General features: G+C 45.7%; 1 protein-coding gene across 4 annotated transcripts in view; it reads right to left on the reverse strand.

The window, feature by feature from the left end:
• Nucleotides 1-25,474, reverse strand: part of RALGAPB (Ral GTPase activating protein non-catalytic subunit beta) — a 118,070-nt gene that overhangs the window by 13,501 nt on the left and 79,095 nt on the right. For all 4 annotated transcript variants that reach the window (XM_074970364.1, XM_074970363.1, XM_074970362.1 and 1 more), the window contains 9 exons: nucleotides 23,355-23,506; nucleotides 21,798-21,985; nucleotides 19,725-19,831; nucleotides 18,047-18,199; nucleotides 17,163-17,372; nucleotides 15,926-16,084; nucleotides 10,444-10,609; nucleotides 8,498-8,620; nucleotides 6,255-6,391 (listed from right to left, as the gene is read on the reverse strand). In XM_074970364.1, the coding sequence (XP_074826465.1) occupies nucleotides 6,255-6,391; nucleotides 8,498-8,620; nucleotides 10,444-10,609; nucleotides 15,926-16,084; nucleotides 17,163-17,372; nucleotides 18,047-18,199; nucleotides 19,725-19,831; nucleotides 21,798-21,985; nucleotides 23,355-23,506 (1,395 nt within the window). The remainder of the gene's footprint in view (nucleotides 1-6,254; nucleotides 6,392-8,497; nucleotides 8,621-10,443; nucleotides 10,610-15,925; nucleotides 16,085-17,162; nucleotides 17,373-18,046; nucleotides 18,200-19,724; nucleotides 19,832-21,797; nucleotides 21,986-23,354; nucleotides 23,507-25,474) is intronic.

A 25,474-nucleotide genomic window follows, 5' to 3' on the forward strand; every position in this document is an offset into this window, starting at 1 on the left:
ATGCCCGGAGATTTATTGGTGGGCATGCGGCGGAGGCCTTCTGAGAACTCAGCCAGGGTGAGAGGCAGCTCTAGCCGCTCTCGGTCGCCCACGCTGACCGTGGGGAGGTCCTCCCAGAGCACCCCGCAAGCGCCAGGATCGGTCGGATCCGGGGAGAAAAGGCTTGCGTAGAAGTCGCGGGCCCTCCCACACATCTCCTCCAGATCCGTGAGGGGGGTGCCGTCTTCCGCTAGAAGGCAGGTGACGTGCTTCTTGGCCCCCCTCGTTTTCTCCAGGGCATAGAAGAAGCGGGAGCCGCGGTCCATCTCCCTAAGGAGGCGGATGCGGGACCGGACGAAGGCACCTCGGGCCCGGTGGTCCTCGAGGGCCCGAAGCTCCTCCCGCTTCTCCCGGCACGCTCCGCAGAGGGACGGGTCCTCGGGGTCGGCGGCCAGGCGCCTCTCCAGCTCCAAGACCTCCCGTTCCAACTGCTCTATCGCCGCATTTCTCCGTCGGCTGGTGCCCCGAGTGTAGTCACGGCAGAAGAGCTTGGCGCGGACCTTCCCTAGATCCCACCATCGCCACACTGAGGGAAAGGCACGCCACTGCTCCCGCCAGGCCAGCCAAAACTCCCGGAAGGACATCACAAAGCTCTCGTCCTCCAGCAGGCTGTTGTTAAAGTGCCAGTAGGCCGGCCCCGGTCCCTCCGCACGGAGGGAGACCGTGACGGTAACTAAATGATGGTCGGAAAAAGGGGCCGGCCGAACGGTGGAGGAGTGGGCCTGTGAAAGATGGAAACGGGATAGGTAAATACGGTCTAACCGAGAGCGGTGTGACCGATGGGCCTCCACCCGGACAAAGGTAAACGTGGAAGTGTCATCTGGATGATGGTCACGCCAGACGTCCACTAGGGAGTGATATTCAACTATTCCCCGAAGAATATTCGCGGCAGCCGGGCTCGGCTCGGCCCCTGAGCGGTCCTGTTCCTCGAGGGTGGTGTTAAAGTCTCCTCCCAGGACCAGGCACTCGTGCGAATCTAGGGTGCCGAGAAAGTCGGACACCCGCTGGTAAAATTGTGGCCGCTTTGGGCTCAGTTGTGGGGCATAGATATTAACAAGATTAACCACGAGCCCCTCCATACGGACTCGAAGGTGCAGCAGGTGGCCCGGCACGACCTCAGTGACCCCTAGCACCTCGGGCCGTAGGGTGGGGGAGAACAGGGTCGCCACTCCAGCTTGCCAAGTCGTGAAGTGGCTAAAGTAGACCCCATCCCCCCACTCCAGCCGCCACCTGTCCTCAAAGGTCGGGTCCGTATGGGTCTCCTGCAGGAAAACTACAGAGTACCCTCCTTCCCGAAGGTAAGAGAGCACCTGGGACCTGCGGAGAGCCATCCTACAGCCCCTGGTATTCAAGGTTGCAATAAGAATAGGCATCATGCGGAGGGCTGGTGGGGTGGAGGTTTCTCGGTGGCGGGGGTGTTTGTGGCCCCCGGCGGGTTGCGCACCAACCCATGATCCATCTCGTAGATGAGTAGATCGCTTTGGAAGTTGCGGGCCCGCTCGTAGGCCGCAGCACCGCGCTTGCCTTGCCCTCTGCCCTCCTTTATAAGGGCCCTTGTGGTCTGAAAAATTTGCTCAAAGTCCCCCCAGAGCTGAAGAGCTAGCTGTACCTTATTGCGGGCACCACGGGTGTGTTCTAAGAACTTCCGTAATGCATGCCGCAGCTCATGGGGGGATGGGGTTATGGTTCCCGGGGTATTCCCCGGTGGGACTCTTAATACAGCCTCGAGGTCCGCTAAGGCGGGTAGGCAGGGTGCGGACCACCGACGGGGCGTCTGACAGGCTGGGGTTATGAAATCCATTTCATGCCTTGGGGTGGAAGGGAATGGCGGGGGAAAAATTGCAACTCCTAATGGGTCGCGACTAGAAAGTGCAAAGACTGCTCCTTGGGGGGAATCTGCAAAAGGCGGAAAAGAAACGACCCCAGGGGCGGCAGGAGCATTGCAGGAGGGGGTAAACTGGGTGGGGCTAGGGGAGGGGGCAGGGGCAGAGGTAAGGCTCGGAGATTCAGGAGGCAAGCAGCTGAAGGAAGGTGCCTCCTGAGCAGAGTCGAGGGTTAAGGGGTAAGGGAGGGGGCTCCCAGTAATGCTAGGCGCTGGCCCCGCGGTGGTCTTGGCGGCCGTGGCATCAGGTGGTGGACTACCTTCTGCAGGGTGCTCGCCCAGGAAGGCAATCAGGGGGAGGGAGTATGGGGAAAGAGGGGCTGGGGTGAGGTTGCCCAGTCCGAGGCCAGCCGGGAGTAGATCATCCTCTCCCTGGGTGACCGGGGTCAAATCTAGGGCCTCAATTTCCGCGTACACGGAGGAGAAGCCAACGCTTGCTACCCCGGGGGCCTCTCCTCTAGGGCCCGCCTCAGCGGTCGCCTCGGGTTTCGCAGGGGGTTCGGATGGTATCCGGGCAGAAGGGGCGTCCTTAGGGGTCTCGGAGGGGAGGGTCTCCCGTGGAGGGGGAGTTCTGCCCTCCAAAGCCAGTCTGTCTTCCCCTCCCGACACCAGCGGATGGACCTCACTCGTGGTCGTAGCAGAGGGCTCGATGTCAGTGCCTCCCTTCCTGGTCTTCTGGGGGGCTTCCGCGTCGGATGGATGCAGCGGAGCTCGAGCCTTCCGCTTGCTCCGTTTCCCCTGAACTAGGTTCCAGTCCTCCATAGCGTCGTCTGGGGGCTGGTTAGCAGGGGTCGTGTCGGGGGGCGGAGGTGATGGTCCAGGGGTTCGGGGGGGCAGCGGTGAGGCAGCATGAGGAGGGGGGGGTTCTCCTTGGGGTGGGCCCTCTCCTATGCCCGATAATATCTTTGTCGCACCCTCCTCCATAGGCTCTGCTGAGGTGGTAATAGCAAGGGTGGGACTCCCTTGCTCGCCCGGGCGTAGTAGGGAAGGAGTCTCCTGGGCCCGGGCGGGAGCAGCGACAGATTGAGTAGGAGGAGGGTTGGTTTCAGGTGCTGGGCAGCCAGGGGCATTGGCAACAACGGGGCCGGTGTCCTGCTGGGTCTCGGGGGTCTCAGGTGCCCCTCCCCTCCGGGCCAAAGGGCAGTCTCTGCGGACATGCCCGGCCGAGCGGCAGAGGTAGCACCGGGCCTCTCCGGTGGAGTAAAAGACCCGAGAGCGGGCTCCCTGGTAGGGGACTAGGAAGGACCCCTCGAGCGCCTCCCCGTCACGCACCCCCGCCGGCGGTAGAAGCTGCACTTGCCGGCGGAAAGAAAGGACGTGACGGAGGGTGGGGTCCTTGCAGCCCAACGGGAGAGGGCTGATGACAGAGGTAAGTTTCCCCAGGGCGGAGAGAGCGGGTAACAGGGCAGCATTGGGTAAAAAGGGGGGAACGGAGGTGAGGACGAGGCGAACGCCCAGGTCTTCTAGCGGCTCTAGGGGGACAAACACCCCCCCCACCGCCAGGCCCCTCTCCACCGCCTCTTGGGCGGCAGCCTCCGTAGCTAAGAAAAAAACGACCTTCCCATACATCTTGGAGGCCGCCACAATAGCTGTGGGTCCTACCACCTTCGCCAACGCCTGCATGTATGTCTCCACGTGGGGCGAGGCGGGCACCAGGAGGCAACGGACACCGTGCTTCCTGGTCAAGGTGGGAAAAGGGCCCCGACTGCTGGTGATTGTAACGGAGGCAGTGGGTGGGCGAGATGACGAGGCGGCAGGCAGGGGGGAGCCTGCCACCGCCCGGGCATACGTCCTAGGGGCTGGGGGGGGGGAACATATGCAGAGCTGGTGGAGGGAATTGCGGGGAGGGGCGCCGCGGTCGATGACGAGGCCACGGCTGTGGGGGCCGCCCCTGCCATGGAGGGCCCAGATGTTTTGGCGGGGCCCTTTCTTTTCTGCCCGTCCTGGCTTTTGCGGCCAGCTGGCAGGGGTTTCCTAGAACCTGAGGGGGGAGGGGGCATAGCAGCAGCAGTAATCACTCCGGTGCCTCCTGCTGCCGGTGCCCCAGCAGGGGCGGTGGCAGGTATTTTAACAATCGTGGTGGGGGGGGCAAGGTTGGGGGTTGGGCAGTGGTGGGGCGGGGGAGAAACAGCTAAATTTATGAAAGGGGCCTCGCCTCTCTCATTCCCCGCCATTGTAAGCAGGGAGGGACGGAGAGACACCGGAAGGAGAAAGGGGGAGGGGGGAAACAAATTAACCACTCCTCCCTACTAAATTGCAGGAGGGGGGAGGGAGGGAATACCAAATGGGGTAAACAAGGGGGGGGGGAAAATCCAATAATAGGGGCAGGCTATAAACTAAGCAATCCGGGGGGGGGGGGGTGTAAACCCACGCACGTTTGTTCAAAGAGTCTCGTTTGGTCAGCTGTTATGTCCGGTCCGAAAGGCAAAGTTCAAAGCAAACAGCTGGATCCGAAGGCGGATGGCAAATTGCCAGCAGGGACGAAGCGGCGGGGGGGGGGCCGTGACAGTTGTAGTAATGGTGGGGGGGGTGGGGGGGGCACCGATGGATCAGGGGGGCGGCTTATTGCCACACCCCCTTGTGCCGCCACAAATGCAATTAAAACACAGTCAAACTCCCCCCCCACGAGAGTAGAATTCGAAAAAATTACTCAGTCTTACGGCCCCTTCACGATGATTCGTAGCTTCTTAAATTATTTCTCCTGTCTTCTGAAATCCTTCTTCTCCGGCCGTGTTGGCTGTGTTCCAAGGCTTCCGGCATGCTAAGAATGTTGTAGAGATAGTCCGAGCTGCCAGCAAAGCGGCTGGGTCTGGGGGCTTCCACTCCTCCCTCCGGATAGCAAAATCGGCAATCTTCCCCCCCCTCCTCCGGGGGTTCAGCTAAGACAAATAGCTGCGCCCGAAAGCAGGCGAGGGGGGGGGAGTGGTGCTGACTGCAAGATGGCAACTTGTCAACAATCAAGGAAAAAGCAAAAAAAACGGCAGAAAATCAAACCAAATCAGCAAAGCTTCCGGCCCGGTCGGGGGGGGGAGACTAAGGCAGGGTCCAAAAGTAAGAAAAATCCAGGCCAGGGGGCTTTAGGAAAGAAAAGAAAGCAGATAGCTGAGGAGCAAGCGAGGGACGGTCCCGTCCTCCAACATGGAAGGTTCCAGAACAACCAGGAACCTTCTGGAGACAACTAAGATGACAGGCCAATTACAACACCTGCAGCCAATCAAGAAGCTGCTAGAATCAACTAAGGCAGGCTAATCAGGGCACCTGGGTTTAAAAAGGAGCTCACTTCAGTTTGTGGTGTGTGTGTGAGGAGCTGGGAGCAAGAGGCACTAGGAGCTGAGAGTGAGAACACAGACTGTTAGAGGACTGAGGAGTACAAGCATTATCAGACACCAGGAGGAAGGTCCTATGGTGAGGATAAAGAAGGTGTTGGGAGGAGGCCATGGGGAAGTAGCCCAGGGTGTTGTTGGTGTTGCACAGCTGTTCCAGGAGGCACTCTAAATAGCTGCATTCCACAGGACCCTGGGCTGGAACCCGGAGTAGAGGGCAGGCCCGGGTTCCCCCCAAACCTCCCAACTCCTGATCAGACACAGGAGGAGTTGACCTGGACTGTGGGTTCATGAAAACGGCCAAACTGAGGGCTGCTGTGAAGCTCCAAGGTGAGCAAATCCGCCAAAAAGCGCAAGACCCACCAAGGCAGAGGAGGAACTTTGTCACAACACGTTTAGACTTTGGGCCAGTGTTTCATATAAGGAAGGTGTAGTTTCTACAAATCCTTCACTTACAAAGTTATGACAGGATTGGTTCTGTACCCACCATAAACAGAACTCTTCCATGCTTGTAATTTCAGCTGCTGCTGCAGGACTCAGCACCTTGAACTTTGCACATGTGCTGTAACTAACATGGGATTTTAAACAGAGCAGGTAGGAAAACTTTGCAATTTCAATACATACTGGTCCATTCTGAATTTCTACAATATGGGTTAGATTCTAACCAGTTTCCTAAGTACGACATGCCAGTGTTCTTTGGACATGTTTCATGAGTTTGGGATGTAGACCAAGGGTTAGAATATTTAATCTAACCGTAGGATTTTAAATATGTATATAAATACTATGACCCAGCAATCTACTACTGCTATTGCAACTGTGGGCATCAACAAAATCAGAACAGAGACTCCAGATTGCTGTTAATAATCACTAAGGCCTATTGATGAAGAGTTTCAAATTCTAAAAAGCTGGATTACAAATATCAGTGCTATAAACATCTACTGTATTTCCTGTAGAAACATAACAATTTGCACACAATACAGCCCTTTGCTGCAAATGATATGTTGCCTTACCCGCTGCGAGGAATTGAGATTGTCTGTATGATTGGGGAAGAGTTCAAGCGTCAGAGATGGCTGCTTTAGTATCCCAGGCAGAAGATCCATGTTAGAGTCACTTTCTTGGTCTGAGACATTGCTTTCCAATGAATCAGCTGAAAGCCAAAAGGAAGAGGAAAGAATGTTTTCCTTCTGGCAAAAAAGGTGAAGTTTAAGATTCTGAAGTTAAATATGCCCATGATTACTCAGAGTACACAGCAAGGCTACACATATTGCTAAAAATGGGACAGGGTGGGGAAAAAACATTCCAAATCCAACAAAGGGTGTGAAGAAGAAGAAGAGAAAAATATCAAAAGCTTGTTTCAAAGAAGCACTTGCCTTTTACAGAGCCCTCTAGCTGGTGTGTCATTAAGCTATCCTAGTAACCCCAGCCAGTTCCACAGAGAGTCAACACTTCAGTCAACAGAAACAAAGGCTGTTGAATAATCTAATAAAGACTACCATGACACATGACCCTTGTCCTTCACTAGGAGGTGATCAACAACCATAGATTTCTCTGCAGTCTTGAAGTTATGCTCAGGTCTCAAGCCAGCCTGATAAGGGACAAAGAAACTGTAGGAAACTAGAGGACAGTAAAGTTAGCCAGTCACTGCTAACCTGATCATCCACCCTTTTCCTTGGCAGTTTTCTAGACAAGGAGGAAGTAGACCGCGCTTGACATCAGGAAAGATGGTATCTTGAGCAGACTCTAAACTGACTGGCCCTTTGCCTTCACAAAACAGGAGACCTTGGCAATCCTAGTTAACAACAGATCCAAGCACTCTCTTCCCCCCTCCTCCATTTTTCAACAGCCATGTGTGGCAAGAGTCCATCTCCCAGATGGTAAAGAGAAGACCATTCACCACATTCAAAACTTTGGTCAGCAAAATGTAAGTGATACTTGACCAAAGCTAGCAGTCGGTTTGCCACCTTTTGTTCTGACATTGCAAATTGTATTTGCAACACATACAGGATTTTCTTTCACTATTTATTTAGATTTACATAAAACAGAGTTAATGCCTATCCAGATACTTATATAAATCTCAAAATATTAGATTTCCAGTGAGACCTGAAGGTCAAGAGACCTACCTATTTAGGATTCTAAGGGTGGTGAATTAGCGTGAGCTCTAAAATTCAGGGCCCCTCTCAGAGAATGCCCTGCCAGTGAGTCTGGGAGCTCTAGAAACTGAGAGAAGCTAAGATCACTAAGCATGGGAGGTCTGCTTTTGACAATGTCCCATTAGGTTTCATGTTTCCTATGCAGTAGGATTTCTCACCCTCCAAGTCTAGCATTCTCTCATTTCTGAATTCATCTGAGATTTCATCTGGGTACTGGGGCGCAGCAGAGAAACAGCTGGATGGAATGGGCAGGGTTGGTTGGTGTGGCAGCTGGATTAAGTGATACTGTAGTTAGCAGAGTATGGGGAGGAAGGTTTGGGTGGAGAGGGAAGAGCGTGCATATGTATGCATGCTCCAGTGGAGTGGGAACAACGGACTGGATGAGAGATCTAAAGGGACCCCTGAGAGAGAGAAGCTGGAGATTGGGCCAACAGGAGCTGAGACAAGGTGTGTTCAGGGGAGGGGAGGGACATCTGGCAGTGCAGACAACAGCACAACCATCCTTTGATCCAAGAGAGACTCCACTGCATATTTTGGGGTAAAGGGTTAGCAAATGCTCTAATTCTTGGAGCACATAATTAAGCGAGTATTTCTCCATGCGTGTCCTAGGGGCACATTATCCAAGAAAACCCCCCCAAAGCAATCCACTGCCTGCAGAGCTGCTCTGAACTCACGAGCTCAGCAGACAGGTGCATATTGGAATCACAGCCGCGGTGCAGGGGGTGCCATCCCCTATCCTACGACAAGCTCAGGAGACTGCACTCCTGCAGTGAAAACCTGAGTGGCTGCTCAAGGCTTGGGCTCCATCATACGAAGGAGTGGGAAATAGATGATATTGCCACATCAGGATTTTTTTTGTATTATACATTTTAGGAACCAATTTTGTAACAAATCACTTACAACTAACACTGCTGATTTGATCCTTCCCCCCCATTTATTTAGTGAAGAATCTGTATTTGGGGCTGTGTTTCTAACTGGGGCCTCTGGGTGCGCCAGTAACATAAATATTAAATTATCTCTGTTAACACAGTCCTGGGTCAAAAAAGAGCTATGTAAACAAAGTGTTTTTAAAAACACACATGGCATGTATACAGTGATCTTACTTAAGGACTCCACTGGGGAGGGAACAACGAATGCTATTTCTGTAAGGGCATCAGCATAATACAGAACCTTCTTCTGCCCATTGAATATGCTCGGTCCAGTGTCTTCTGAAGAAACAATTTCATCTGAGAAGGAAGAAACAAAAGTTAAGTCAAAAGAAAGAGCTTCACAACTCCTTATGCACTTCACCAGTCAAAGGACTTGCAAGCACCAGGACTCACCTGGGGTAAAGGAGTAAAAGAAAGAAGTTAAGATGAAAGCCAAAGTGCACACTCAAATCTAGTTATTACCATGTAAAAACCACAGCCGTGGCAATCTTTAAATTGCCTACTTATCCCCTTCCGTACTTGCTCAGTAAGAGTACAATTAATCCCTGGCCATATTGCAGTCTCCCCTCAGATATTTGTGGACAGTTATGTTTCCTCCCCTGAATGAATGCCCTCAGCTCTCTAAACCTGCCCACTCATTTCATCATTAATAGCTTTCCTCTGGTGGTCTCCAATTTATCTCTATTGACTGAAATGTGGTGGCCAAACTGGAATTCAAGATTCCAACTACGGCCTAGTCAGAGCAGAATAGTTTCCTCACTTGTTTGACACTGCTGTTACTACAGCCCAATAAAAATACTAGCCTTCTTGCAACACTGCATGGTTGGCCACTCAGTTAGCAACTCATCTAAACTCTATACCAGGGCTGTCAGACATAGACCACAGACCAGATCCAGCCTGGATGATGTATTTGTGGCTCTCATGACATTTAGGCTCCCCAGAATCTTGCCTTTACATTTAAAAAAAAGTTTTGAGCCATCATATTGCACAGAAAACCTTCTAAAGGTGAACCAAGTGTAAACCAACACACCGATGTCTACCAAAGTCTCTGGACAGCCTGATACAATATCTCTGAGGGGTGTGAACTGCCACGTTCTCCAATCATCTCATTGGAGCACCAACACTAAAGCCCAAGAATACGTCAGCCTCCACACTGCATTGCTGACCATTTGAGCTGACAGAACAGGAAAATGGATGGGAATGAAGCCAGCAGGGAAGTGAGAGTTGCTGCTAGGAAGAAAAGCAGAATGAAAAACAAAGAACTCTCACAAAGAAAGGAAAAGGAAGAAAAAAAGAGGAGGAAAGAGAGGGCAGCAATAGCAGTGGCCTAAAGGCAGCAATTTTTTCACTGAATGATACTGAATGTTACAATAAGGGACTAAATATTAAACATAATTACTACATATAGGCTGCATTCTCCCACTGCTCTCTCTTCAAACACCCACTGACAGCAGTGTGGGAACTAAGGGAGTATGAAGTCCTGAATTTATATCCTGGCCAATGGACCATAATTAAACATGGAATCCGATCCTCTCGTTATAACGAGTTTGACACTCCTATATGGTACTTCTAAGTAGCCAATATTACCCTAGTCTATATTTTTGCTATTCCTTTCTATATGAACTGCTTTTAAGTTTATCTTGATCAAATCTCAATTTAATATATTTACAGCCAGTTTCTCAAGTCGCACAGTACATCCTGTGCACTGAGACACATGTCAAACCTCTGATTCTATCTGAATATTTGCTTGTATCACATCACATTAAACTCCACCCTCCATATTGTTAATTAAAATATGGAACAGGCATGGATGCAGAATTGACCTGACTCAATATCTCCTCCCAACAGTACACAAGAACATTATTGTTCTGTACTTCAGGTTTGTGCACTTCAGACTTATTTTTAAATAAATAGCATCATTAAAAAGAAAAAAAAAAAGTCTTGGGTATAATAAAAGCTGTACACCAAATACTAGCAAATGTAGGCAGACTTATATGGAAAGAAACAAGATTTACAGTGCTCCAAGGAATTAGTACATCCCGAAGCAAGAAATTTAAACAGCCTGTGCATTCTGAAAGAGCCACAGAGTTACAATTCACTAAACAAGTACCAGATCTTACCTTGCTCAGGTCCCTCTTCATCACTGCAACTGTTAATAGACCAACTTGTTGAAACATGACCAGTCCAACCAGGGTGCTTTCCCACATCTACAGCCCAGCCAAGAGACAGTAGGAATTCTAGGAAGTGTGGCTGAACATTTCTGGAAGACTCTACATTCTTCAGAATCTGCAACATATTCCAATTCAAAATATGAACAGAAAGCTGGCAGCAGTTTTCACTGAATTTTTCTATACAGCAAATGTGGTGCTGACAAAACGTCCTCTAATCATCCCTAGAGCAGTACAGCCTTGGCCACGTTACTCAGGTGCCTCAGTCTGGTTTTAAAGAACCTCTCTCTCTCTCTCTCTCTGAGTGACAATAGTTCCATCTTCCTGACTCTTTCATTTCTCTTTGTGAGACTGAGGGAGCCAATTACAAGTTGATGAGTTTGTTTGCTTTGTTTTGGGCAACACAGACATTTCCCACTCATTCCACAGAGGCCCCAGGGCCCTAATCCTGTAATGAATGCATCAGGAACAGACTTTTGAGCCAACACAAAGCCTCACTTAGTTCTGGGGTCTTTCTGTGCAAATCTCATTGCAGCACTGAGGCACAGAGATGTCCGGTGCCAATTAACCACTGCTGACCTGGATGAAACCTGAACAGTGATATAAAGGCAAGGCCCCATGTCTTACACAGCACATTAGACTGAAAATAATGCAGCAGGACCTACAGACATGTCCCCTTCACTCTCGCCTCCTGATCCTGTGCGTATCATCAGTATGAAGTTCCTTGCTTATTCTTGGGCTTGGAAGGATTAGATTTTTAAATCAGTAAACTTCCACCATGCACACAAACTGATGAAAAAATATTTCCATAGATCATCGAAATTTACAGTCAGGCAAAGCAAGAAAAATGCTGCTTAAGAACTCCGTCTGATTTAGGGATATTTACATTGTGTATTTTGATATGTTGACAATGGGTGTTTTAATGGTTATAAAGGTGTAACTTTTTTCAATCTCAATGTCTGCTGCCATTTAATTATTATTGGCTGAACCCACCCATTAATTGCCCGCAACTGAAAATGTAAAAAAAGAAAACACTACAAAAATGCTAAAAATGCTTAATTTTGTGCAACTGTGAAAATTTAAATCTATTTTACAAATGCTTAAAAATAAACACTGATATTATCCATCAAAACTATACATAAAAATCTAATTCTGCCACGCCTCGTTATTTTGAGTCCGAGTTCAGTTTTACTCTTCCCTCCACGCCCAGTTCCACAGGTTTTTTATAGAACGCACAAAGAGCTGCATTTTAGGTATCACTGAGGCCGGGAGGAGGTTTTGAAACGCATATAGGAGACTGTGGACCTTTTGCAGGCAGGAAGGGGTAGGAGGCACTTGTGGTGTTTAGCACATAGGAGACGGTTAGGTCTCCTGAAGAAGGAGGGGGATGAAGCTCATCTCTCTCTCCTTCCTGGGACGTGGGAGAGAGGACTTTAAATATGGAGCAAGAAGGGTCTGCAGTATTCATACAGCACTAGCACACAGGGCCCCAGGGTGCTAGGGACTGTACAACCAGAACAATGTGCTTACAGTGTCAGTAAGAGCCTCCTTGCACCCACCCATCCCAAGAGCTCCATTTCACCCTATCCAACAATGGATACACACATTACATGGAAAGCTTTGTTAACATGGTCAGCAGTGAGACAGTTAATAACAACATTCAGTGTTTGGTTATGGTTCAGCCGCATTGGATATGAGAGTTCACAAGTCTCAGAAGTATTGTTCTGGGCCATCTGCAAACTCAGGCATACACAACTGAATGGGTTTATATCTCATTCACATTAGAAAGGCTGATCTTCAGAGCTCTAAATAAGGCTAGAGATGTTTTTAAGGAAAATTTACATTCTGGAGCATAACTATGTGGCTATTTTTTAAAAATAGCTATTATGCAGCCATTTCCATTTGCCTGGATAAATAATTACATCATATGTGAGGCTCTACCAAAAGGCGAAAGAAGATCACGGGTACTAACAGCCCTGCCCATAAAGATGGGACACAAGACCAGTTAGGTTGGAAAACTGTTAGTTGTCTGAAGTGTGTAGCATCTGGTAATACATTGTTATCACTGTGCTTCCTTAATGAAAGCCCAAGATTTGTTCAGCGTTTCAGAATTGTGCACACATTTCCAGATATAGAGATGAGCACACATTTGCACATGGGTGGTCAGATACACTACTTCCATACCACAACTAGGCAAGCAATGCAACTCAGAAGATCAGGTTTTAATGACACAGACTTTACATGTATTTTAATGGTTCTGTTACTACATATGGACTATAGTCACACAAAAATTTCTTTTGATACCGATAGACCGCTGAAAAACAATGTAGTAACATACTGTTTCTCAGCAATGTCCTACTTTAGTGTACCTTTATGCAGCTGTTTACCCAATGCATTTCTCATGGAACCTGTTCTTACACGATGATTCAAACTGCATAATTTTCTTTCAAAAAGTACTGAATACACTTTAAATTGCTGATATGTACCTATAAATCCAGGGGAGAAGTGGTATATAGAAGCTGTACACAGACTCAAGTGAAAGCTAATTTTTCCTTAAGAGGACATAAAAGTGTAGGTATTTCCAATTCCTAAATATTTCAGTTCTATTCAGCAGTTTGGACTGGTTGCATACTTGCCTAAAATCAACCATAAAATTTTAAAATTAAATAATATATTTAGAGAAAGGGGATTACAACCCCCTAACATATATGCCAGCACATAATGCTGCTCATTACTACGTCAATTTACTATTCTGCCTCCGTAGCACACTGCTACAGTATGTTTTTCTGGGTAGTTTTCGCATCAGTGATTTTCAAGGACTTTGTTGCGTGTGTACAGTGCTGTGTCGTACAGTAGTATAAGATGCTATGTGTGCATTACGATAGATTCAGAGCTGTTCTGTAACAGTCCATGAATACTGTGTGTGACCTGGGATATTGCAACGTTCACCGTATGCATATGGGGTTAATTCAAGAGCAGGATGATCAAGAAACGTGGGCAAGAAGGAGGACAACAGCCCAGATAACTGCTCCTCAGCAAACTCCTGGGACTATTGACTCTAACATTACTACCCCCCCCCCCCCCCACACACACACACAAATGTTCCTGCTGAGTTACCCAAACTGGTTTAACCAGGCTCAGAAAATACTGGAGGAGAGAACTTTGGCCTGAATTAAGAGAGACTCTCAGGGAGTGGAAAGGTGAACCCAGACTCCAGAGGCTAAGGGAAGTTACACCTAGCACGGTCCCCACAAGGAGGATGGTGTAAGCCTTTGTTGTTTCAAAACCTTTTCTCTTATATTCTGCTTTGTTCCTACTGTTAAGATTAAACAATACTTTGTTTTAAGAATCTGTTTGGAGTCACTGATTTACTGCTATTTACACACTCCAAAACGGAAAAACTGTAGAGAGGGAGTCCAGTTGGACCTGCTGGACAAACATGGTTAATGCACAGGGTACTGTAGCCTAAGACACAATCTAGGAGCGGGAGAATCACAGGTTTCCACCCCAGGAAAGGAAACAGTATGAGGCCTAACACTTGTAGTGGTGCAATCAGAGAAGGAGTCAGAGCTGCAAATGGGACATGTGTATCTAAGGCTACAGAAACAATTTTATATTGTGCTATTTGAAAAGAGGATATGGCCACCATAAAGACAAACCATGGGACAATTTCAATGAAGCCGGTGAAGAGAGGAATAAGTTATGTGCCATCCTGGCCTCTTATGATGCAGGGCTGATTCACCCGGAGGGAAGGCCAACAGAGCTGCTGCTACCTGTCCTCCCTCAGAACCTGACAGAAGCAACAAGTTTGAAGGGGGTAAATTCGCCCCAAGAACAGATAAAAACCCTCTCCAGCTAGCTCAAAGAGCTCCCTTCACTTGCTGTAGAGAGTAAAAACAACTGGATAGTGTCAGCCAGCTAGCATTTCAGAGGCAATAAACTTCACTTGGTCTTTGCTCTGATCTTGTCCCTCTGCAGATAGGGCTCAGCCACTCATCTAGGGTAGCACTGGATAACACTGGAGAAGGGGTTACATTTGATCTTAAGGTGATTACGGTCAGTGCAAACACCATAAAAATTAAATCTCAGTACTTTTAGAAAGTGGAAATACCCTGAGTTCCTCACCTCCCATTCAGTCCTGTGGAGATAGGAACAGTAGTGTATTTTTTATTAACTTGGCTTTGATCACATGACTTAGCGCACGTTAGGTGATTCAGGAAATCAAGTACATTATCTGAAGACCTCAGGGAATACCCAAAACCTTTGGATAATTTGGGGGTACCAGCAATACAGAGTCTGAAACAATGTGCTCAGGGCCTCCTACCTTACCACCAGACGTCAAAGTCTACAGGACTGACCCCACAATAATAGACTGCTGGTTGGGCTCCTGAAGGCTGTCCAGCTCTGCAGGATTATGGTTTCTACTAAGAAATCTTTATTTGCCTAAGCCCATAAAAATGCATGGATCAGAGCAGCTGGCTCAGCAGGAATAAGGTACTTTAACTTACATGCCTTAGCCCTATTTTATCATACTAAGGTGTCTGGCCTGGGAAAAGCCAGCTGCACAGGCTTTCGACACCCAAACATTACTTATCTGAAAGGTTGTCAGGTGGCATGATCCTGGTTTCAGTTAACAGTAACAATATGTTCCAACCGTGCGTTTAAGATAAACAAGGTTGTGCTGCATTTTGTTAGCTAAACATTTCCAAGCTTCTAAGATGTGGAGAGGGTGCCTGGAGTAAATTAATTAGTTCTGTGACAGACAACTACATTTACACTACTAAAGTGTGGAATGAGGGGAAGGCACTATAAAAATGTCTCCTTATGATGAATTTATACACTCTCTTTTAGAATAGTGGGTTTCCAAGCTACAGTTCAGATGCAAGGATGTCGCTGTTTGGCTCTGCAGTCCTCTACCCTGATACTCTCACTACTGATAACGTTTGAACGCAAACAAGTACAGTCAGTGCAACATATACCTTACAAAGCAATAACTCCTTTTTACTTGTACATTTAGTTTTCCAATTCATTGACATTTCTGTTTGAAATGAAAGCCTACAAAAGCAAGTGACTTGGTCTTTGCACACCACTGGAACAAGTTATGGTACTGGTCGTACGTTGGGCCTGTGAACCTTGAAAGTGTCCCTTTAACATCAGGTTCTGCAGACAGGTGTGTCTCTATACATTTAGACCAGTACTGGACAACAAAACATTATTAATCCTTTTGGCAAACATAACTAGTACTTGGCCTCATTTTACAGAGGAAAAACAAAGCACAGTGACTTGTTGGAGACCACACAGCAACACAGTGCAGAGCCAAGAATCCTGAGTCCCAGTCCTCTGCTCCAGTCATTAGACCGCATTGCTATATAACTAAGAGGTAAATGAAGCAAAGACAAACTGAGACCAATCAGTGCTCCAATTTTTCGCCTACCTCCTGGCTTGTTTTCTGGCCTGCCTTCATATAGAAAATGAAAACTGTATCAAAAGGACGACATGGCAGTAGATCCAAGTAACCAAGGTCATCAAAAAACCCAGGGAGAGTGGAGTCAAGTGCAATCAGATGAGGAGGTAGACGGCTGTTAGCAGTTTCCTATCCAGAAAACAAAGAAGTTCAAATTTTTAACTATTAAAAAAAACCCCTTTCCACCAGTAATGTTCTTTGATAGTTTCAGTATGAATCATTTTAAAACACATTGACCATAATAAATGCATTTTTTTTCTAAATAAGATCAAAACCGTAACTTAAATTTCTAACATGACATAAATGTGACACCACAAAAGCCTTGTTTTGTATGGTTTTGCAAAGAACCTTGCACTATTTGATGTCACTGTGTCCCTGGTTCACAAAAGAAATTCTAGAAGAACCAAGAGATTTCACTGAATGGAAATGATAGAAATAATTTTGAACTTTTTAATATTAATGCTTTCCCCCACACCCAGGCTAGTGAGGACCTGTAGCACACAAACACTGTGCTTAACTCCACATGCACTTTGTTTTGCAGACCATCTGGAAGAAAGAAATCACTAAGTACTTCTTGTGATTATTATTTCTGCAACAGCTCAATTCTCTGTTTGTTGACAGTCTGTACAGAGCTAGAGACAAACTCCACGGTGAGATATAGAGAGACCAAAAGCAGGAGGCAGTGTTTCCATCTGAAAATTGGATTATCTGTACTAACTCATAAAATAACTTGTACATTTAGCTAGTGTTTCCATTATATGGATCCAAAAGTGCTTTATGTAGCAACTTACAAACCATATATGTATGGATAACTGGATCTGTTTAACAGAATACTGCAATCCTACAGAAATGTTTAGGGCTGAAAGCGACTATGGCATCCAATTGAAATTGCAGGAAGAATTTCAAGTACACAATATGTAATTATCCCAATTGAGGTACCTTTTGTAAAGACTGGTTAGAGCTCTTCAGTCAAAGCTTGAAGCATTAGACCGCTGTACCCCTGGCTTCCAGAACTCCCGAGACGTTCAGGGGTTCATTTCCCTATATCGTAGCAGACCACAGCTATCATAACAGTGACTAGCTCCAGCAGTATATTTACACAAGAGAAAACTCTATTAGCAAAGCTGCTCAATGACACTGTTTTGTCCTAGAGGGTATTGGGGTGTTTGAGATTATTTGTGCAATATGAAGGGAGATATCAAGTCACCTTCAGTGCCTCTAATGACAGAAATCCAAAATGCGAGAGGAAGAGGCGTGCTGTCTGGAATTCCTGGGCAGGAGGCGGGGGCTTACACTCAGTGATAGGGTCAGGGAAACTCTTCTTGCGCCACTCCTCTTCACTCTGCTGATCTATAGACGTCTCATAAGTGATTTGCTGGGCCATACCATTCCTCAGCTTCTCATGCCGCTCTTCCAACTGAAACACATTATTTCACAGATATGGAATACTGATTCCAGCAACATCTCTTTCCCAGCATTTCAAAGCACCTCCCTAGCTAGTTCACAGAGGAACAAACCACAAGCTTGAACAGTTCCTGGAACACTCCCCCATGTTTATGGGAGCACAGAGCAGTGAGGTCCCACCAATGTGGAGGAGGGTCAGTGGATGTGACATGAAACTCCCCAATCAGTATCATATTTGTTTAGGACAACTGTGGCAAACGACATATCCAATATTTGTCCTTCAAATGAGCTGGAAGGATAGCACATTTTTCACTCTAATCTAATAGAGTGCCACATTTACAAGAGCTCTCACGAGACAGAAGAGGTGCTAACCTCTGTCTCTGGAGCAGCAGCAGGAAACAAGTCACTGCTTCAGGTCATCATAGTGTGTCAGGCTCCCCAATAGGCCAATAATAGGTAGAGTCATATCACAGGTCCTACCATCATCCCTAGATAGTTCCTAGACTTCACTAAGCTGCAGTGAGTTTGTCACCTCATTAACAGAAGTTGGTAACGTTCTACTACAATACCCTTTCCAACAGGAAAGCTTTAGAGTTAAGTGCCACGTAAAGGGTGTAATTTACCAAATGGACTCTGAAGCTGACGGGCAAAGAACAGAGGAAATAATCAAAGACTAAAACCTCTTACTTCCTCATTAACAATTTCATGCAAGTCTGGAATGCTCAGGTCAGCTTTCACAAAGGGGATCTTGTCCACCTCCTCAGGAAAGGGCCGGTGTCTCACACTGTATTTGATTCCAACATCATTTTTAGGAGCAGGTCGAGGTTCTGGTAAAAACATCTGTTACAATGAAGGGAACAATTTTATGTCCAATTTAAATGCTTTGTCCTGTAGCGCAATACATTTATATTATACACAAAGAAAATTATTTCTATCACAATATCACAGATTCATAACCATAGGTAACAATAGGCTTTATTTATTTATTAAGAAAGCATTCAGAAAACTAAATGTTATTCACTTGTAAGGATTATAAGTTTTAAAGCAAAGTTTGATATTCAGTCCTACTCATTATGGTGGTTCGACTCATGGTACCTATGAACCCCGGTTTTCAACACAATCTCTACACCACCAATCCCATTCGATTACATGGAAGTTGCAAGCCTTTCTGGGGTTGCTTTAGTTTTAGGTTAAACCAATTCTAATAAATGTTTAAAGAGAGCTAAAGATTATTTCCGGTTGTCTCCACCTAGGCCCTACTGAATGTATGACTAGACCAGGGAAGGGTGCTGCGTGTCAGGCTGATGAGCCCAGGGCTGCACAGGAGGGATATTGCAGGTCAGGATGAACTTACAGGCTGAGGTATGCAAGAAGCTTGCATACAGCTTGTAATTACTGTATTTTGCTCTCAGCAGTATGATCAGGTCCTCATGACCACCAGAGTTATTCAAACCCCAAAGTCTGAGTGGGAACACACTGCCACATAAGCTACGCGGGATAAGAGTCTTTGGGGTTGCCCTGTGTGCCACATTACTAGCTTGCCCTTTTTTTTTTTTTTTTTTAAATTTAGAGGTATAAAATGCTAAAAAAGTAAGCAGCACTGTATCCTTGCTACACTCCCACTGACACCAACAAGTATTTCACATGCTAAGAGAACCTTTCCATAGTCTCTATCAAACCTCACTATCTTGCCATACCATTAAATGTCCCAACTGAGTGACACATCTGCATAAGTGCCAGGGTAGCTTTAGAAGCATTACAAGGATTATATGCTGCCCCAAAGCTTGCTTAGCCATGGGTAGACTGCTAAGAGCAATTTAAGTTTTGCTTGGGTTCCCTATATTGTTGGATTTGTACAAGGTGACCTAAATATAAAAGGGACAGCGGAGGCTGACAGCCCCAAATTTCAACCACAGTCTGAGTCTCATTGTTTCACTGTAATAAATCCATTTCCAGTCATCCCCAAAAGCCAGAGAAATGTATGTCAAAACCATAATGCTGGAAAATGTTCACAAGAGCCAAGAGTCCCAGAAGCTATGGCATCACCTCCACTCAAACTATTAATGTCTGAACACTGAAGGACATATACAGTCCCCTCATATGACACTTTCCAAACAATGAGGGGACTGTTTCCCTTACACACAAACAATTGGGAAGTAAGCATCATTTTTGTTCAACACTCACACTCTAGTATGTTAACAAATTTGTAAAGAGCACCAGAGATGTGTATCATTACCCACAGTTAAGGGCACTGTGACTCAGTCATACATACAGTCACCAATTCTGTGGGTTATTTTGCAATTTTAGTGAAATTTCTGCCGAGTGTCTGTACGTTACAAATTTCCCATTGGGCTCTGATAGAGACCTTTTGATTTGCTTTAGCTCCTCTTGGCAAAAGGCAAAGTTGCTGGGCCCACGCAAGTCTTCCAGACACCCCACGGATCAGAACCGTGACAGAGGGGAAAGAGTCATCTGCAGAGTGCACAGATAAAACATATTTTAATATATTATGTAATAATTTAATGCAACTGGCAAACACTTAAGTGATCAGCACAGACAGACAAATGTATTCATACCCGTAAAAGTTTCAATATACTATATCACCATGTAAACTTGTGTGATTTTCAGGGTAACTCCTCCCATCTGACCCATAAGACAGATCCCTGAAGGGTAGCAAAAATAAAGGATGATCTTTGCTGCAACGTGGAAATACTGTTCTGCTGGCCTCGCTTAACATTCCAAGTGGACTTATACCCTTGCTCCAGATCACCTTGGTTCGACTGCGAGAAGTGGTCAGTTTCATCACAATGCAGCGAACAGATTGTAATGTCTGTGTGCAGAAGGCCAGAAGATCAAAAAAATCTGCTGCCTGCTCAGATGTGCAGCAAGTGGATTCATAGAGGGATGTGCAAGTTTGTACGTTTACTTTGCTGTACAGGCCCTGACACATCAGCAGCATCTGAGAACAACAACATGGATTTGGACCAGTCCTTGGAGGATTTTAATGCCAGTGATATTGGGACAACTTAGGACAAACACAACGTTATTCTGAGAGAGAAGAACTGCTCACTTGAGAGAGTGTGTGTACTATTCTAAGAAAGTCAAGGAGTGTTATTGTAAACTTGCTTCGATTGGATAGATATGGGTGCAGGTGTTCATCAGTGTCCAAATGGGACAAAACTATCCGCTAGAATTTAAAGCTAGTGATGGTCAGTGAAATTAAAGCAGTGCTACGGGCACTTTGGGCCACAACCTGGTAACTGGACCCATGTTTCTTTTTGGCTGGCAAAGATGATAGGCCCATTGTGGTGGACACTGTCAGTGTCCACCTGAGGATAGGGTGCTCAGCCACTCTCGCTGAGGCATGGGTGAGGCCCCTACTAAAGTCATCACTTCATACTGATGACCTTGTAATTATAGGCTAGTATCACGTCTCCCATTTTGGGGAAAGATTACAGAGATTCTTCAGATTTCCTTGATCCTGGTCAGTCCCACATATGGGAATGAACTAGTCCATAGCCAGAAGGCCATTGACCAGTGATACAAGGACCATGTGCCCATGCTAACTGTTAGATCTGTCTGACATGCCTATTTATGATACAGTCAACATGTCTGCCAGAGTGGATGGAACCACTCTTAAGTGTCCCCCTTTTTATACAGGAAGGCCCAGAGAGTGATTTGGAGCTAGTGTTTGTTCAGCTCTAGGGCATGCTTGCGCAGGATATTGCAGAGATCTTACTCTAATTCCCTTCTTGTTCAAAGTACACGTGAAACTGCTAGCAGAGTTTGTAAGGAGACATGGGTTATGGCACAAATACCCTGTTGCACATCTCCTTTACAGCTAATCCCACTAGGGCACTGGAATGGCTCACCCAGTGTCTGCTAGAAATTGGAGCTCAACTGAAGTTAAGACCCTACAGATGAACAGCAATGACGCAATACAGCGGCTGGGAGTCCATACCCACCAAAATATTTAATAGCAACAGAGCCTTAAACTGAGCAAATCAATAACACACACAGCAGTTGCTAGTTAAACACAAATCCATGTAGTCTGACATACATTTTAAGCATTCACCCTTTTGTGGAGTGGAATGTGTGACTTTTTAAATGTACTGAAGTGTTACTGGTTTTATTCCTTCAGCTGTATTTACGGAGCAGTCAGCTAAAAGCATGCGATCTCACAGGTTAGTGCACATTTAGTTGGAGAATTTGGCAGGGTTTATATTCATCGTAACTACAGTGACACTTTGTTGATCTTATTGTATAAATCCCTGCAATTACATGCCAGTGTTCCACACTTCAGTGGAACACCCTGTAGAACAGGTTTCCAGTGTGTGAAAGGCAAAAGAACCGCCTAAGTAAAACAAACTCATTTTGCAGATATGCTACAAAGAATTTTGATCTACAGAACCAAGAAGACACAAAATGTTTAACTTACTTTGCTCATTCCCTAAAGGCTGTTCCAACATTGCCAGGATGACACTATTATCAAGGACAAAGTAGCGGAAGCTGTGTTTGTTAATGGTAGGTAGACGGGAGTATTTAATTAAGGTGGTTTCATTCACCAGGCTGCAAGGAGAGGCAGGGCCACTGGGTGAAGGAAATGCTCCAAGTAACTGCATAATACTGCAAATCAGAGAAGAATTCAGTCAACAACACATCCTAAAAAGATGCATCTTGATCCTGTCTGAGATGGGAACTTTTAGACATGTTGTTCCCTTTGCATCCTGACATAGGAATTTGACAACTGATCAAACCAATGATCCACATAATCCAAGTCCTGTCTCAAACAAGGACCAATAATTGAAGGCTTCAGAGGACAATGCAAGAAACCCCATGAGGAACAAATAACCTGTCCATGCGGGAAGTTACTTCTTTATCACAGGAAATCAGCAGTTTGGGAATGCTTTGAAGCATGAGAATTTCTACCCCTTTTTTATTTATTTTAACTTTTTGTATATATCTGTGAATATTCTTATTGTCCATTGAAGTGTTTAACTCCTAATCCCTTCTTGAATCCCAAGCACCTGTAGCAGCCATAGTAGGTGTGCTTGCTATCACTGCTTTAGTGTTACTTTGAACAGAAATTATTCAGCAGATCCTTCATAAAATTGGCCCCTAATTTGAGGAGTTCAGCCTTTGAAGTTTTCAGATTGCAAACTCTTCAGGACGAGGACCAGGTCTTCGTATGTGGTTGTACAGCACCTAGCATAATGGAGGCCCTGACCCAGATTGGGGTCCATGGGCACTACTGCGATAAAAATAATCAATAATAATGTGAAATTATGCAGGGTGGTTTTTTTTATTATTATTCTTTTACTATTTCCCCAGATATTATCTGTCTCCACCAATGGAACAGCACCACCTCAGGGTTTAATTTCTGAAGAAATTCCCTGGCCAAGAACAGTGAATGAGGGAATGATCATGTCTGGTGATACTACATCTTGACAGAGCTTTTTTAAAAGGCGTAATTTCTGGGGGAGAGATCAGGTAGGAGATTGCTGTGGATCTACCTGAGCTCTCCCCCAGAAATTATGCCCTTTAAAAAAAGCTGGCCAGAAGTAAAATCACCACCAGATATGAGCATATTTAATAGTTAAATCTCCCCCCCCCCCCAATTAATAAATTTTATTTACATAGATAAAGGGAAAGTGCCTGGACTACAGCAATATATGAATAAGTACTTTTATGCAATACCTAGTTTATCTGCAAGTTTCTGGTGAATTGTTACATTTATCTTGGTAACTACATGGAATCATTTTATAGTTCACATTAAACTGTATGACAATTTACTACAAGTGGAACAAAAGAGAAGGAAGTCACCCCCTTTTGCAAGCCACTTGTAAAGTTAGCAAGTGAAAAATATCTATCCATTCCAAGTTACCCAGTCTACCACCCATCATACCCACCCATTAAAACAGTGTTCTTCTGAATGCTAATTTCCCCAGCAGCAAAATCCTGCCAGGCAGCTGACATATTCTGATGAATACCATACCATGTTAATGTAGCTTCAGCTGCATCCTTCACCCTCATTGACGCAGGATTTGGTTCTTTATCTCCTTTGTACTTGACCTCTTGTTCACTGTTTTTGGATTTACTTCCTGAGATGCCCAATTCCACAATCTCCAACACCTCTTTTAAACAGTCCTAAAGTGGGAAAGGGACAAATTGTTTAAAGCAAAAGACACAGATCTGGTCCTCCCTAAAGAATTTCATGCGACAATGATGTATCACCACCATTATAGCCACAGATCAACACACCTACCTTCATATCCACCCAAGCACAGCCACAAATCTGTTATCTACAGCAACGCACTCAGATACCACAGAATATGCTCCAAGGAGAAAGTCTGGGATACACACCTTAACACACTCTAAACCACCTTCACCCAACAAGGATACTCCAGAGAAGCAGAGCACATCATATAACGGGCCACCCAAATACCCCAAGAAAACCTGCTTAAATACAGAAAAACCCCATCAACTGTACACTCCTAAGTTGTCACTTACCACACCACACTGGAAGCCACATTGGGTATCATCAAACAACTACAACCCATATTCAGCGAGGAACCCACTCTGAAAGAAATCTTTCCAAAGCCCCCTCTTCTGGCCTTTCATACAACCCCCCAACCTCTCCAAGATCATCAACAGAAGTAAACTCCCCACAGACCAGGACACACCAACTCAAAGTGGCACCAGATCGTGCCAGAACAAGAGATGCAAAACCCGCAGATTTATCTTCACTGCTACAATGAGGAACACCCCCCACAACCCAACTTTCCAGATTCATGGATCCTACACATGCTTATCATAACACTGGATGAGGTACAACGTAAGTGCTCCAGAAACAACTATGTGGGTGAAACCAGAATCACTATACTCTCAAATGAACTCACACAGGAAAATAATGAAAGACAAAAGCACCCAATCATCTGTGGGCGAACACTATTCACAAAGCGATCACGCTATATCTGACCTATCAGTCCTCATTCTCAAAACTGCACAATAATTTCAAAAGACGAGTCTTGGAGCTTAAATTCATAACTCTGCTAAATACTAAGAATCACGGTCTTACTATAGACACTGGACTGATGGCTTATTACAATAATCTGTAACCCACTAACCCCCCTTTTTGTCCTAGACTGCAGGTGTGTTAATGGACCACTTCACCTTGAATGATTCCTTGGAATATGTGCTAACTATTTATGCTAAACTATTTGTTCAATCTTGCATTTATCTGTGACACGCTGAGTGCCTTTCCTGGACCACAAGGAGAGCTCTGTGTAGCTCAAAAACTTGACTCTCTCACCAACAAAAGTTGGACCAATAAACGATATCACCTCACCCACCTTGTCTTTCTAATGATGTATTGTCAATTCAAATGAAGTTCTGCCATGTGAGTTTTGCTGATCAAGTATAGTTTTGAGGCTCTTGCACTGCTAGAAGACTATCCCAACTACACACGTACATGGCAGAATGCAAAAACGTAGGCCCTCAAAAAAGCTTTGCCGAATTTGTACAAAAGCACATTAGAAGAATGCTGCTAAATGTTATACATAAGTTAAATTATACACCATCTCTTCACAGTTATATATGTGCAACACAACAGAGAGGATGTTATTAGGAGAGTGATCCAGAAAAAAAAAGTCTTTTATAAAAATATTTAAGCAGACATGTATTAAATGCATTTCAGAGAGAATGCTTCTGATGTTTTAAGCAGAATCCCAGAGAGTGTTGCAGCTCTTTTCCATATTTCTACTATTTCTTCACAGTCAGCTTTTCTTCTTTAAAGTTTCTAACCCTTGCAATTGCAAAGAACCTTCATAATGTAAAATGAAACCCTTAGCTTGCTCATTCAGCCTCAATGAAAAAGCTACAACTAAACAGCTAAGCAGCATCAAATCTACTGAGACACACAGGGAGCCAATTAGTGCATCCATAGCGGTGACGGAGAGAAGGTTTGCTGGTGACGGGGCCATTCTGCTGAACTTTCTTGAACTGCAGTCATGTCACATAAAAACCCAAAAAGTGAATTTTTTTCTTTGGGAGCTGTTGCAAGGTAGGATGTAGCTCCCAGTGTTGTTGTAAAAGGGTCAAACTTGGATATTCCAG

This window comes from Natator depressus, chromosome 13 (genome assembly GCF_965152275.1).
Source record: "Natator depressus isolate rNatDep1 chromosome 13, rNatDep2.hap1, whole genome shotgun sequence".
Classification (NCBI taxonomy): domain Eukaryota; kingdom Metazoa; phylum Chordata; order Testudines; family Cheloniidae; genus Natator; species Natator depressus.